Consider the following 16,338-nt stretch of genomic DNA (forward strand, 5'->3'; position numbering starts at 1 on the left):
AGTTTTTGCGTTTGTTTTTTTTTAAAGATTTATTTATTTATGCATACAAGAACTGGGGTACAGGCCAGAGGTGTGGGGGTGGTGAGAGGATCCACCAGAGACAGAGTGGGGAGCAGAACAGGCAGACTGACTGAAATACACTGCTGAGGGGAGCAGTGGGCGAGACAGCAGAGGTCTGCTGTGCCATGGGGGTAGCTCCCTGGCTGGGGATCGAGCTTGTGCTGCAGAGGCTGCTTTGATTGCTGCTTTTGTTAGTAGCTTCATAGGTTGCATCTTAACCCTTGCGCCACCAGGGAGGCCCTGGGTTTTTTGTTTTTTTTTTTTAAACAATAAGCCTTAATCTTTATTTTTATGAAGGAGGCCTGTAATGTAAAATGAAAATAAGTGGAACCAAATACTCTGGGAGGAAAAGCAAATTAAAAAAAAAAATCAAATCGAGATTGTAATTATAAACCAATCAGTTTCTGTGCAGTAGAGTCTGATTTGAGCTGAACCTCAGATAATTCCAAAGCTATTTCTCTGTAAAGGACACCACTCACTTTTGGATTCATCATCAAGGTTTGCTTCTTTTCTCTCTGAAGTTCTTCCCTGTATTGCTGGATGTTTTCCTCTCTATCTGATAATACAGCCTCGTCGCCACTACTCTGTTCTTTGCTCGCTTCACACCTTCGCTCCAAGTTGTTTTCAGCCTTGACTAAAGCAGAAGAAAGAGAACCAAGGGTAACCAATTCTTTCTCCAAAGTATATGCCGAATGATCAATCAGGAAATCTTCCACTCCTGTTTTAGCTTTTTGAGGACACAGTTTATAGGGAGAACTCTAATCAGGTTATGAAGGCACTGGAACAAAACTGTTTGATTCCTGAAATAGACCATTAAAATCCCTTCAAATGGTGTTTTTTGTTGCCAACTGAAAATTGTCCCATAGAAACTTCCTGGCCTTTTACAAAAGCAAATTTCTGGAAATTCTTCAATCACTGCACATTCCATGTGGTCGAAGAGCCACACCTTCATTGAATTCAGGGCATGGCTGGGTGATATGATTTGAAAACAACTTTTGCATAAGGCTGTGAGAAATGCAGAGATCTTCCATGTGTTCTATAGGATTCTTCTTTGAAAAGGTAAATATGTATTTCTCATTTGAAAGATCTTCTAGACTTATGAAGATCCTGCTACATTGAATATAACCATCTTCAGAAGAGTCATCATTTTCTCTCTTCCCTGACTTGTAGCAGCACAATGCAACCAAAATTCTTGAGTGCTAAAAGGGGTGGAAGAGATGTTACAGCAGTAATTAGGTGTACAGAATCTTCCTCAGATGGTGGTTTAGTAACAAAACATTCCTTTTTCTCATCGTCAGTGTTCACAGTCAACCTGATTCCTTTTGCTTGGGATTCTATTTCACATGGCACTAAATGTGTTGCTGGCGAGGAATCCCTCCTCAACTTGATCACCCTATTTCGACACTTCACAAAATTAAAGTTGGAGCAATCGACTTGAACCACTAAGAGTGATAAAGTCACATGATTCAGAGATAGGTGCAAAGATGAAGTTTTCACTCCAACAATCAATTTATCATCCATTACATGATACCATATCTTCTCCAGTATCTGTTCAGAGACTTGAAAACTGCCTGATGGCTTTTCAGTAAAGGTATGCAGAGGATTTTCCTCTTTACCACAAAGTGTAACAAGACAGTCCTCTGTACTTGAAGTATTATCATCTTTCCCATGAACCAGATGGCTTAAACTTTTGCAAGATTTTGAAATCATTATTTCCTTAAGTAAGAGATGCTGCTGTAATTCCTGAATAGAAGCCAAACCAACTTGCATTCTTCTTTCCAGAGGTGGAATGATCAAACAACGATTCTTTTGTGTGTCTTCAGATAAATCATTTTTGTTGCATTCCAATGGTTCACTTGAATAGTTTATGCTGCCAAAATCTGTTATTTTAAATGAACTCAGGCAATCTAAATTCAAAGAGTCATTAAAAAGTAGTAGTAGCTGTTCAGTTCCAGTTCCAATAAAGTCATCTATCAGTACTGACTTAGTATTTTCCCACTTGGCAGCAACCTGAAAGTTCTTATTCCAAACAGCACAAGCATCGTTAGACCTAAAGGATACCACAAAGAGGATTTGTTCTCCACCGCCATCCATAAGTTGGACCGCCCAAGGATCTCCAAAGGGAAGCTGGCACACACTTTCAGGAGTCCCATTTTGGAATGAAATCAGTTGATTCTTTTGAGTGAGGTCAACCAGCCACATTCTTAGCTGGTTGTTGACCATTTCAGTGGCACAGACATGCACATAAGTGACAACATTGCTATAAGCAGGGGGGATAATGTATGAATCACTTAACACTTCTTGATTTTCAAGAGCATATACACAAAATTTGCTATTTTGAATTGCAAAATCTGATTTTGAAAACTGGGTCCATCCTTCCTCAGATAAATAACATCCCTTTTGTCCTAATAAAACGATACCTAGATTTTCAATTTCTCCTGCCCACTCAATAGAGGACAAGTTCACAGACATAGTAATGACTTTGCCAGTTTTGGAAGAGATACTGTAGAATGTTTCGACATGTCTCCATAAAAGGAAGGGGCCATTCAGGACCCTTAACTCTTTCAACTCATGGCTGAGCCTAAAACTCAAACATTTCTCAAATTTATTGGTACTGTGAAGAAATAGTAGAAAATGCTTAAAAATATTCTTTTCAGTACTTTGTATCACAATATAAGGGAAGTTAATTCCAGTTCTGAAATCAGATGCACAGCTGCAACACACAATTTTTGAAGGAGAGTCTTCCTCCTTTAGACTAAAGGATCCTGTGGATTTCTGAATACTCTTGTTTCTCTGTCAAATACCATTCTCCTGACATGTAATATGGGTATTTCTGCAGGCCCTTCATCTGCAAGATTTCCTTTAAACAGTCGAAAAACAAGAACTTCCCCATTACAACACAAGAAACTTTCTTGTTCATCAGCTGGCATTGCTCGTTTACTGGTCGTTCCACAACGTCAAGTCAAAGTGCTGGTTCACTTTTATGAAGGCAACTGATTCCAGTGGATGCTTAAACCTCCCGTTGCAGCTGTGTGGAGATGGGGGAGACTTGGAAGCGGGTTATTTATAACATTCTTCATAATTAACATGAGCTTTTCCTCTTCTATATTACAATGCATCAGAGTTTTACCTGTATTTTTACTATATTACAATGCATCAGAGTTTTACCCGGGTCCAGCCTCTGTCACGCTCTCGACGCCACGCCACACGCAGGTGCGCTGTCCCCGCCTCCAAGCCTCCCGCCTGCGCGCTCCTCATCCTGCGTCCTGGGAGGGCCTGGCTGGAGGCTCCCAAGAGTATTTGGGACGCTGACAAAGCCCATGTGCCACGCTCGATCTGCCCTGGAGTATCCTCTCCTGCAAGGTGCGTGGCATAGGGAAGCAAACTCTGAAGTGACTCAAGCTTGGGGTTGCTTCCTGGGGTGTATCCTTGCTCACCCACCCACCCAGCCACCTGGCCAGCCACCCAGCCAAGAGACGCTTTCCGGGGTTCCCATCAAGCACACTTAACTGTTTCTGCAAACACAAGTCTCACGCGGGTGAAGCTGGCCCTGCATGGAATGTGGCGGAAGTGACCCCAGGTGACTCCAGGGGCAGGTCCTAAAGACGATGCAGCTTCCGCCTGGCTCTTTCTGCGCTTGTTTCACCCTGGACCCAAGCCACAGTCACGGAAGGAGTTCCAGGTCGCACGAAAAAGCCACGAGTAGGTGTTCTGACCCCTCTAAGGCCCCAGCCAACAGCCAGCATCACTCACCTGCCAGATGTTAGTGAACGGGCCCACCCTGAGCCCCACCCCAGCCACCGCGATGCCTCCAGGCTCTGAGTCTCTATGCTCAGTGCCTGCCATTGTGAGCAGCCCTACCCGTGTGGGCCTTTCGCAGTTCCTGACCTGCAGAATTCATGAGCATAATCTCAGTTGTCTTATGTTTCTGAGTATGGGGCTCATTTGCTACTCTGCAAATGATAAATCAGAATGCCTTTGAGGACTGGCCCATATTGGCCTCTCCTTTTTTGAATTATTGTAATTTTGGTTCCAAAAATGCATTTTATTTTTGGTCTGGAAATTTTTAAGTAAATATTCATTTGCACTGTCTGTCCCTCTCTCAGGACTGTCAGCTCCCTGGGACAGTTCTTTGACATTTTGCATAGCGTGTAGTAGGTGCTCAATAACTAATTGTTGAGTAAGTAGCATTCATTCTTATAATGAGTTTGTGTACGCAGATTGTATACAGGGACCTTTTATTTTCCATTGCATCTTACGTAGGGTGCATGTAAAAGTAAACAGTCCTAATATGTCTTTTTTAAAAAAAAAAAAACAGTCCTACTATGTCTTATTTTGCTAAATTGATCAACTACACCAGGAAGGAAGGAGTAAATACATGAGTGAGGTGCTTGAGAGTTTAGGCCCAGGAAATATCTGATAGATTTGCTTCGTTTTAGTTTAGTTTATGTTCTTTTATTTTAGTTTTGTAGAAGAGAAGGCTAAGAACCAATGGTCTGACTGCTCTTTGGCTGGTTAAAAATATAACAGTCTTGATCTTCCCCTGAACTGAGACTATATTTGTGGAGGAAGATTACAAGGGCAGAAGCCCATTTCTAAGAAAACCCACTGAGTTTTCTTTTTTTTTTTTCTTTTTTCTTTCTTTTTGTTTAGAGAAAGAAAAAGTTTATTGAGGAGAAAAGGACCAGAAATAAAATGGGACTCCCAGGCCAGTAGAACCAGGCCAGGGAGGGGCAAAGGAGCGCTGAGTTTTCAACTAAAGCAGACAGCATAAGGAGCAGATGGCCAAAGCCGACAGAAAAGGAAAATACTTGGCATCGATGTGTTAGAGATAATTTTCTCAAACAGGTAAAATCACAACTCTCAGATAATAAATGAATGTGGGTTAAGGGTGTTACTGAAATGAATAATCACAGAGGAAATCTGGCAGCTATTACGGCAGGTCCAGAGAGACTCCGAAGAGCAGACCCATGATAGAGTGGGAAGTGGAGGTGGATGAAATCCAGAGACGGCACAACTGGTTTCTTCCAAAGAGAGAAAGGAAAGGGAGAAAGGACAGAAGTGGGAGTGCATAGAGGAGAGGATTGCAATCATTTATCCAAAATTAACAGAGCTGTAAAATAGCAGAGTTCTCTACTGAAGATCAAATGAAAAGGCGTCGCTGCCTTAGTTTAAACTGCAAGATTTGGGTGCTAAGTGATTTGAGAACCTTTGGGGTTTGGAAAAGTAGCTCTGAGGAGAAGTAATCTGCCTAGCAGGTCTGATTTAGCAGGCTTGAAATGGAGCCTGGGCACCTGTATTTTTTTAATAATTTGAGAGGCACCCCATTTGAGAACCAACTGTTAATACTAGTGCTTAATTTGCCATCCTAAAGGAGAGTCTAATTTAAGAATAATCCAAATACTAACTTTTCTTTAAAAATAAACATTTTTATTTGTTTGGGGGTATATTCTATAGCATCTGGGGGCAGGGGGTTTTCTTTCTGGCATCTGTTCTAACTCTGAGTAGTTTCATCCAGCCATCCCTATGTGTCCATCAAGAGGACATCCTTGCCCTGTCAGCAGGTGATCTGGCTCCCTCTCCCCACCAGAATGCCCAGGCTCAAAGCCTGAAGGCACAGACTTCCAATCAGGGTAAACCGGCAGAGCTAGCCAGCAGGGGGCAGCACAGGCTCAGGCTGAGCAGCCCACTGGTGTCCCCTTCTCAGTGTGAGCATTTCTTCCCCACGTGGGTCTGGGTGGGACTCTTCTCCCTCATCACAGGTGAGCAGTTAAGCACACAGGTCAGTTTAACTTCAGTATTTCCTGACTTTCACATACTGCAGAGGTGACTTTGGGATGTTCCTGTGTTTGTTTCCTTTGAAAATAGCAGTAAGTGTACCTCTCTATAGGATTCAATAAATTCAATATGTGTCAAACCCTGGAAGCAGGGTCTGCCATATATTAATACTATAAAAGTGTTAGCTGTTAGGATCATTATTGCTTCTCAGGCACTGTGGAGTCCTGAGTGAACAAGGCAGTCCCTTTGAGAGTTCACAGCTTAATGAGAGCCAGAGAGGTAAATATTGGGTAACATTACAAAGAAAAAGATGTGCATAGGGAACAGAAAAGAAAAACACCACCACTAAACAGCCTCTCAGAGTAAGGAGGGCATTGAGGGGTCATAAGACAGAAGCTAGAGTCTTGGGAGTCCAAGGCAGGGGAGAGTATTCCAGAGGGGGCAGCAGACAGGAAGCAAGCAGGTTTGGGGCACTTCAAGTTCAGATCTTTCCATGTGGACCAGAGCTCTGGGGGTAAGACAAGGGAAGATAAGAGAGGATGACAAATAGGGACCAGATCGTAAGAAACCTTGAAAGTCAGCCATTTGGACTTGGGCTTGGCACTGTGGTCTCCAACCCAGGCCACACAACCTCCAGGGTTGGGGGGTAGGGGATGATATTAGAACTTCTACTTTATTAGTAAAGGTTATCTTTGGGAGAGCTCTTTTTCGTATATGATTTATAACATGAGCAACATATCGGTACAATGGCACATGGATATGCTTTTTAAATATTTGTGTATTGGTGTGCATGTGAGTTGACAACAGGCTGCGGGGAGTGATCAGAGATGGCCTGACCCTTCTCCATACATGACGTCAGTTTGTTTGAAAGATTTACTTAGCTCACTGATGACAGAAAAGCAGTGTGATAAAACTGGTTCAGAGGCATTTCTGGTCAATGAAAGACAAAAGGCTGAAAGAAAATGGCTAGGCAGTACCTAAACTGGCTAATGTCTTGCAGGTAGAGTGACCCACCGCCCCCATTTGTCAGGGACAGTCCTGGTTTTATTTTTTGTTGTTGTTTTTAAGGTTTATTTATTTATGCATACAAGAACTGGGGTACAGGCCAGAGGTAAAGGGGGTGAGAGGATTTACCAGAGACAGAGTGGGGAGCAGAACAAGCAGAGTGACTGAAACACATGGCTGAGGGAGCAGTGGGTGAGACAAGAAAGGTCTGCTGCGCCATGTGGGTAGCTCTCTGGCTGACCGGGGATGGAACTCATGCTGCAGAGGCTGTGGATAGATTCATAGAGCTGTGCTTAACACCTCGCACCTGGTTTTAGCCTTAAAAGTCCCATGTCCTAGGAAACTCTATCCCATCCTGGGCGAATGGGAACCATTTGGTTCACACTTGTTCATACAACCCACAAGGCAATAAACTGTAAATGTTGAAGTTTTTCTTTCTAGTAGAAAAGAAATCCACTCTTGTGGTGGACAAGTTGGTGGTGCTGCTGTCTGGAGGTCACAGTTGCTCTTCATGAGGGGCTCTCCAGTCCTGCTTGAGTATTGCAGTGACATGGCAGAGGGCTTTTCCCAGAATGAGAGACCCAAAAGACCAAGGCAGAAGGTGCAATGCCTTTTTTGACCTTTGCCATGGACATCATGTACTATCCCTTCCCTGGCATTCTACTGGCCACAAAAAGCAGCCCTACTGAATGTGGTAGGACCACACAATGCATGAATTGTCTCTATTCCAGGTCTCTCCAGGGCTTCAGGCTCATCATGAACTTTGTCTTGCACACCTCTGAGCATCATGTTTCCAGTGAAGCAGTTCAGAAGGCCCTAGAGAAAACTAGCAGTAAGTAATGCTAACCACCAGCAATGACACATGCGTTGTAGCCAAACACAAGTTCTTTCAGCCTTTCCACCTCAGTAAACATCCAGCAAGTTGCCTCAAAAGGTAATGCACAGCCCTGCCAGGAGAATGGCTCCCACATCAGCTGATAGAGCTTTCCACACGTGGACGTCAGCAGTATGCCCTGTCCTGTTCTCAGCCCACTGTGACCAGCAGTGCCCTGGTGTGAGTGATTCCTAACTGGTTTCACAATGTTCCAGGGTACAGTTGAGTTGAGTGCGAGAGGCAGCCTTGATGGAACAAGAAAACAAATGAACAAACTCAAACAAAAACAAACTTGCAGACTGTAAGAACGAAATGGTGGTTCCCAGCAGAGAAGGGGTAGAAAGGTGGGTAACTTGGGGCAAAGGGTCACTTGTGTGCTGGAGGATAGACCCTAGACTTTTGCTGGAGTAGCTCCAGGTGTGGAGTAGCTCCAGGTGTCTTGACTATACTGCTGTGTACCTGAGACCTGTATATTATGTCATAAACCAGTGTTACTGCAATGATGTTTGAACAAATGAATGGATTTTAAAAGACAGTTTAAAATAAAAAGAGGCAGTCTTGGACCAGGGTTGCGGAGCTCTGACTCCGAAAGTTGCTTTTCAGTAAGATCTAGACTCAGACAAAGAATGCTGCTCCTACCTTTCCATTCAGCCTCATTTCTGTCTTAGGGGGGGCACGTGTTACCCCAGCAGGTTGCAATTTGAACCTCCATATCACCCTCAGAAAATTCCTGCTCACAGTTAAATTTAACCTAGGACAAATGGTCTGTGCCTAACAATATCACCCCCCAATAACATCATAATATCTCCCCTCACCCCCACCCCCCATTCCCCCCACCCCCCCAATCCCTCCCACTCCCCCAACCCCCTTACCCCTGCCAATAACATCACCCTCCCAGTGGAAGCTCACAGGACAGGCAATGTTTGTTGTTTTTTTCTGTGATGTCCCCGCCTGGCCTAACATAGAGTCAGCAAACATTTGTTCGATAGAGAAATAAATTTACTCATCTTTTTTTTTTTTAAAGATTTATTATTATTTATTTATTTATATACAAGCACTGGGTACAGTCAGAAGCGCGGGAGGGCGAGAGAATTCACCAGAGCGGGGAGCAGAGCAGGCAGAAAGACCCAAGTATACTGCTGAGGGGAGCAGCGGGCGGCAGGAGAGGTCTGCGCGCCATGTGGGACCCTCCTCAGGTGGCCGGGGAGCAGCCGGGGATAGAACCGGCGCCGCAGAGGCCACGGGCAGCCCCGCAACCCAGCGCTCAACCGCTGTGCCACCGGGGAGGCCCAACTTACTCATCTTTTAAGGGCAATATTACTGTAATAATTTTTTATTATTAGCAGTACTTACGGTAGAAATATTTGAAAACAGAGAAAAATATAAGGAAGTTAAAGTCACCCATACAAAATTACCCAACATACCACTTGTTATTCCAAATAATGTTAATGTTTTTATTTTTTTCCAGTAGCTTTGACATGCACTCCTATATATTTGCTACTTTGAAAAGAGTGTGGAGGGGTCTTAAAAATCACAGTCATTCATAATTTCCTAAAAATGGTCCTTTTGGTGGTTCCAAGTATTTCCTCTAGCCAACCCTATGCCCAGTGACCATCTGCTTTTGTTTATATCCTTCTGGGAGGGGTTGGGATTATCTCAGGGTATGATGAAATTTCCAACACCTGAGTAATTTTTTTGAAGTCAGTCCGTGTTTGGCAATTCCTCTGGGCTGGCTGGTAAGGGAATGGTGGGGAGGTGGAGGGTGATGGGCAGTGTCACAAAATCAAATAAACAACCGTAATGTGTTGTGTGTTGCAATTCCCAGGAGACGGGAAACAATCATGGCCTGAACACAATGGCCCTGTGACTAGGTTTGTATGGGGGTAACCCTCCTCAAAAACCATTCTTCACACCGGCCCCTTCTGTATGGGTCCTTGTCATGTGACTGTCCTCTCAAAAGCTCTCTTTTTTGGGTAAATGGTTCTTTTAATACCCCAAATCTAACTTAATACTTTCAAGTTTTTGAACAGCAGTGCTATTTCAAAAACAACAGAATGAAGGTAGTACTCAGTTCTCAAAAACAACTCAGAATGAAACAAAAACAACTTTGATGTCATCTATAGGAATCCCCATGTTTTTTTTTTTTTTTTTAGCTCTAAGTATTTTTTTTTTAAAGATTTATTTATTTTTATTTATACAAGCACTGGGTACAGTCAGAAGCGCGGGAAGGTGAGAGAATTCACCAGAGCCAGAGCGGGGAACAGAGCAGGCAGAAGGACCGAAGTACACTGATGAGGGGAGCAGCGGGCAGCAGGAGAGGTCTGCGCGCCATGCGGGACCCTCCTCCGGTGGCCGGAGAGCAGCTGGGGATCGAACCGGTGCTGCAGAGGCTGCAGGCAGTTTCACAACCCAGTGCTCAACCGCTGCGCCACCAGGGAGGCCCTGGAAGCTCTATCTTTAGTAGGTCAAGAAATCTCCACACAGCTCTCCATAGTGATTGGACCAGTTTGCCCTCCCACCAGCAATGCAGGAGAGTTCCTTTTTCTCCACAACCTCGCCAACATTTGTTGTTGCTAGTTTTTTTAATATGTGCCATTCTCACTGGTGTAAGATGGCATCTCATGGTAGTTTTGATTTGCATTTCCCTGATTACAAGTGATGTTGAACATTTTTTCATATGCTTGTTGGCCATTTGCATTTCCTCTTCAGAGAAGTTTCTTTTTAGCTCTTCTGCCCATTTTTTGACTGGATTATTTTCTTTGTTGTTGTTGAGTCTCATCATCTCTTTGCAGATTTTTGTGATCAGTTCTTTATCATTAATGTTGTGTGCAAAAATGTTCTCCCAGTTGGTGGGGTTTCTCTTTGTTTTTGTTATTGTCTCTTTTGCTGTGCAGAAGCTCTTTAATTTGATGTAGTCCCAGCTGTTTATCTTTGCCTTCACTATCACTGCTTTGGGTGATGTGTCTGTAAAGATGTCTTTGATGTGCATATCACGTAGTGTTTCACCTATATTTCCTTCTATGTATTTTATGGTTTCAGGTCTTATGTCTAGTTCTTTAATCCATTTTGAGTTGATTTTTGTGTATATGGTGTGAGGTAGTGGTCAAGCTTCATTCTTTTGCATGTAGCGACCCAGTTTTCCCAGCACCATTTACTGAACAAACTTTCTTTGCTCCAATGCATAGTCTTTGCTCCTTTGTCAAAGATTAGTTGACCATAAATCTGTGGGTTTATTTCTGGATTTTCTATTCGATTCCATTGGTCTGTATGTCTGTTCTTGTTGCAATACCATGCAGTTTTGATGATTATGGCTTTGTAGTATAGTTTGAAGTCTGGGAGTGTGATGCCTCCATTCCCTTCTTTTTTTTTCAGGAGAGCTTTGGATATTCGGGGTTTTTGGTGATTCCATATGAATTTCATCAATAATTGTTCTATTTCTTTGAAGAATGACATTGGCATTTTGATTGGAATAGCATTGAATCTGTATATTGCTTTTGGAAGGATGGCCATTTTAATAATGTTTATTCTTCCAATCCATGAGCAGGGGATGTCTTTCCATTTCTTTGTGTCTTCTATTTCTTTTAACAGTGTTTTATAGTTTTCTTTGTATAGGTCCTTTACCTCTTTTGTTAGATTTATTCCCAAGTATTTGATTTGGGAATAAATAATAAAAGGGATTTTTTTTTATTTCTTCTTCAGATTTATTGTGTATAGGAAGGCTACTGATTTTTGCGTGTTGATTTTGTATCCTGCCACTTTACTAAACTGATTGATTAGTTGAGTTAGTTTTTCTGTGGGGTTTTTGGGGTTCTCTATGTATATTATCATATCATCTGTGAATAGTGATAGTTTAACTTTTTTTCCTATTTGGAAGGAATCCCCATGTTTTGCAGGTTGGGAATCCCCATGTGTTTTGCCAACCACACAGTTGACAGACGAATGTTGGGACTCCAATTCTGTTAAATCTCTCCATTTTGTCACACCAGCACCAGTGTTTGCTCCCTGTTAGGGGTTAAATTATGTTCCTTCAAGATTCATATGTTGAAGTCCTAGCCCCCCAGTTCCAACAAATGCACTTTGTTTGAATATTGGGTCATTAGGGGTATAATTAGTTAGGTTTGTTGTAGCAGAATGGGCCTCTAATCCAGTAAAGCTCATGTCCTTATTAAAAGAGGAAATCAGGACACAGACATGCACGCAGGGAGAGTAACATGTTAACAATGAAGGCAGTAATCAAGATGGTGCACCTAAAGTCAAGGAATGCCCACCATGGCCAGCAACCTCCAGAAACGGGGAACTGGGGTAGAGGGCGGTGGGGAGGGAAGCTTAGAACAGATCCTCCCTCACAGTCCTCAGAACCAACCCAGTAGACACCTTGATCTTGGACTTGTGGCCTCCAGAATTACAAGACAATAAATCTCTGGTGTTTAAGTCACATGCTTCTTGGTACCTTGTACCTCAGTCCTAGGAAACTAATACACTTCCTTTGTATGACCTTGGGAAATCATGGAATCTTGGGAAATTAATGCTCTCCTTTGGACTTGGAATTTCTTTGTCTCCTCCTTCCTCACTTTGGAAAGTGGTAGTACTCAGGCAGAGCTGACATTTTCCAAGCATATGTCAATAGCATGAATAATTTGGAGGAAGCAAGGGGAAATAATCACACCATAAATGTGAAGTTGCACTTACAGTTGGTTTCCAGAAGTAAACTATCATGGGACCTGTGATAGTGTTGGGACATTAGGGAAGATGTTCCCAAAGAAGTGGCATTTTCACTGAGGTGTAGTGAGTGAGTGAGTTAGCTAGATGCAGGACTAGGGGCTCAAGGCAGAGGAAAAGCCTGTGTAAAGGCAACAAAGTAGAAAGGAGAATGGTCCGATTCCCTATTAGTGGGAGGCCAGTGACTCTAGAAAATGAAGCTCCAGGCCTCCTGAGAGAATGTAATGGGCCAAGATGGAAAAAATAAGTTACCTTGCCAGAGGGAACTGACATGGTGTGGAGCAGAACACCGAAAACCTTTCACCCAGGGATATGGCTAAAAAACGGCAGCAATCGTAATGGCAAACAAATGAGGAAGCAAATGTGATAGCTATCCTAGGGTTTGGGGCAAGCAACAGATCAGCAAATTAACCAGAAAGTTAATAGGAAGATCGCAAAATGGGCCAGGCCTAGTGGGTTTTGATGTGCCCCTATATATATCTCCAGTGATCCGGGAGCTTGTATGTGTGGGCAGCCGTCTAAATGTCCCTGACTCGTGGCCAAGCTTTAGCTGATCTCGGGACAACCCCTAGAAAGCCAGACTGAAAAATAAAGAAAAAAACTGTAAATAGATAATAGATAAAACTGTAAATAGATAAAAAACTGTAATAGATAACTGTAAATAGATAATAAAACTGTTCCTACACTGAACAGGAGAGACAGAATCTACAGAATTAGTCCAGGCAAGTCATGAAACAAAAACAGCAATTGCAACAGTGCAGGGGAGAAAAATCAGAATCCAGAGCTGCAATAATAATTACAATATGCAAAAAAGTATAAGACATGCAAGTAGACAGGAATGTGTGACCGTAAATGGTCAGTAGAAAGTGGACTTACCACAGACTTCAAAGAAGCTATGTAATTACATTGTTTTTTGTTTTTTGTTTTTTGTTTTTGTGGGATCCTCGCTGGCAGCTGGGGAACAAACTGGCGCTGCAGAGGCTGCGGGCAGCCTCACAGCCAAGCGCTCAACTGCTGCGCCACCAGGGGAGGCCCTGTAGTTATGTTTTTAAATACCCTAAAGGAAATCATATTAAATAAAGGGAAGTGTGATGACAATGATTGTCATGGTTAATTTTTTGTGTCAGCCTAGTCATTTGGGCCACTGTTACCATGGGTGTGTCTGTGTTTCTGGATGAGATCAGCATTTGAACTGGTAGAGCAAACAAGTCAGATTGTCCTTCCAGTGTGGGTGGCCCTCATCAGATGTCCCCAGCTCTTATAGCTTCCTTCTCAACTATCAACTTGCCAAACTGCATAGGGCATATATACCAGCACATCCAGTCTCTTAAAATAGGTTTCAAATACTTTGGGATCTTGTTTCTTTTTCCTTTTTTTCCCCCCATTTCAAAAGGACAGGGTTATTAGGAAAAGGAGGAAGAAAAAGAGAGGTACCTGCATAGTCACAGGCGGGCAGGAAAGCTGCCACTCCTGTTTTGCAAAGGGAAAAGGTTTGTGAAAGATATACCTGCAGAGTCACAGGAGGGCAGGAGAGCTCCAATACTTTGGAATTTTGGTTGCTATTTTCCTTTTTCAACCTGGTTTTCCTGTGGCTTTAAAGAAGTTTCAGGTTACTGTATCATGTATTAAGCACCCAGGTCAAAACCTCTCTTGATAAAGGTAACTGGCAGATTCTTAAAGGGGCTCTTTCTGGTGATATATTGATATTAGTGGTTAAGATCGATCTGAAGGTAGACTATCTTGGATTGAATCCCAGATTCATTATCTGATAGATTTGTGAACTTGAGCAAAATATTTACACTTTCTGGATCTTAGGTTCCTGCAATGAAAGGAAAAGTTTTCTTCCATTGAAAACGAACATGATAATAGAACCGACCTCTTAAGGTGGGTAAGTAGTAAAGGGGTTAATATGTGTAAAACACTGAGAATTGGGACTGGCATAGAATAAGTTCTATGTTTTAGCCATCTTTTATTTCCTCTTGTATCACTTGACGTGTGAACTTTCATAGTTCACACAAAAGAGAAAGCTTTAAAAATAAAGAAGAAGAAAAGAAAAATATCATGATTGACGTAACTTGAAAATGAATCGCGAGGGTCAGGAATTTTCTTCTGACGCTGCCTACATCAGATCCAGTCTGGTCCCCTGTTGAGAATTGCCACTCAATGCTAAAGAAACAAATTATATAAACTTGCCCAAATCAGCAATTTTATTAGTCAGTCCTAACTAGTAAAATACCAAGGTTAAACCAAAATATATTTTAATCTGATTTATTTGTCACTTAAATTCATATTTGTTTTATGAATTTAAAAAAATAGAGAAGTCTGAATATGCTCATGGTTTAACCTACTCTAAGAAATAAATATTCAGCTTTTGCTTAAATTGGGTTAACTGACTCCTTGTGTGTGAAATTAACACTGTATAAAACCAGCTATATAAATATGGTCCCTGCCCTCAAAAGCCACAAATACAAAAAGAAGTAAATGCATACACCTTCCCAGAGTCTATAGTTTGGCAAAAGCAAAAACTAGGAACACATTGAGCAAATATTTACAAGACCCATAAACATTACTGTTAATAATTTTCATGTTAGAGCTCACTTACATGAGTGTGAACTTAGGGATAGTTGAAAATCAATAGAGCAGTAAAATAAGTAACTTTTGTAAGCAAATGTATTGGTCACCTTGATAGATTGATCATATATGGCATTTCTTGAGAAAAGCACTAACACAGATACATGTATATGTAGACTTATAACTGTGATTTTATTTTTTTTAAGAAAGACAGTGGTTCCTGGAAACCCCAGGACATCTGACGTTCACATGCCTTGCAGTTGTGGATTAATGTCCTGACGTCAACTTACTGTACACTACAAGACCTTGCTGTGCAGGAAACTGGCCAGATCCATCTCCAGCCCCTCTTCCTGCACTCTCTGCATCCTAGGCAGCCCCTAGGAACTCCCCACTCTCATTTATTAGGATTTAGCTCTGCCTCTGCCACTGGCTTCTCATTTGTGGGGATCACAGGTGGGAGATAGATCTATTTCATGCCACATGCAAGAGGTGCAACACTGAAGTCACTGAGCCTGACATTTCTCAATATTTGCTCTCCAGAGATAGGGAGCTAGCGTGGATCTCCTGTTCCAGGGGACCAAAAGCCATTCTGTAAAGAAGGGAAATGAACCCATCCTGCCCTAGGTCTGAGGGCAGGATGTTTGCAAGGCAATAGATCCAGCCTGCCTTTGCTTGTCCACTTGGCAAATGGACTCCTCCTTCGAGTTTCAACTCAAGGATTAGACAAAAACTACTCTTCTCTGTAGCTCATCCTGAAATGCTTCCAGACCTCCACAGGTGTTCATCGGTTGACCAGCCTGTGCCTTATCTGTCTATCCCTGGTACCTGGCAAGGTGCTTGTTACATCAAGGGCACCTAACAAATGTCAATAAAACAAAAGCCAAGCAGAGTTGGTTGGCTCTGCCTGCCTTTTTCCATTAGATATTCTTTGGCCAGAAAACCTAAAGGTCTAATTAACCCAGGGCAGGAGGATCATTCTGGTCCCCCAAATTAATGATTTTCTTGCTTTATTAATTTCTTAGCTCTCTTAAGTATGATCAACAGAGAACAGGATGCTTTAGTGTAGCCTGATGAGTAAGAATGCAGAGCAGGCTGCCTTGACCTGAGTTTTGACTTAGCCATTTAGTAGCTGTGTGACCTTGGGCAAATTACTTCACCTTTCTGTGCCTGGATCTTCTCCTTTGTGAAACAGAGCTTAGAATAGTACCACTTTGTGTTGTTGTGAGAATTAGATGAGTTAATTTATGTAAAGTAATTAGAACTCGCAAAAGTGCCAAGAATAGAGAAATACTTGGTCAATTGTGAATGCATGGTTCATTAGTGAATAAAAT

The 16,338-nt window shown here is 42.4% G+C and overlaps 1 protein-coding gene across 1 annotated transcript; it reads right to left on the reverse strand.

Moving 5' to 3' along the window:
* Nucleotides 1-90: 90 nt before the first annotated feature.
* Nucleotides 91-2,990, reverse strand: LOC311185763 (Fanconi anemia group B protein-like; the record flags this gene model as incomplete). Its single annotated transcript, XM_084256572.1, is given in 5 exon segments — nucleotides 91-775; nucleotides 778-1,079; nucleotides 1,081-1,217; nucleotides 1,219-2,846; nucleotides 2,849-2,990. Coding segments are annotated over 5 exon segments (2,538 nt in total). The 3' UTR covers nucleotides 91-446.
* Nucleotides 2,991-16,338: the final 13,348 nt, after the last annotated feature.

This window comes from Talpa europaea (assembly GCF_964194135.1).
Source record: "Talpa europaea genome assembly, chromosome: 16".
NCBI lineage: Eukaryota > Metazoa > Chordata > Mammalia > Eulipotyphla > Talpidae > Talpa > Talpa europaea.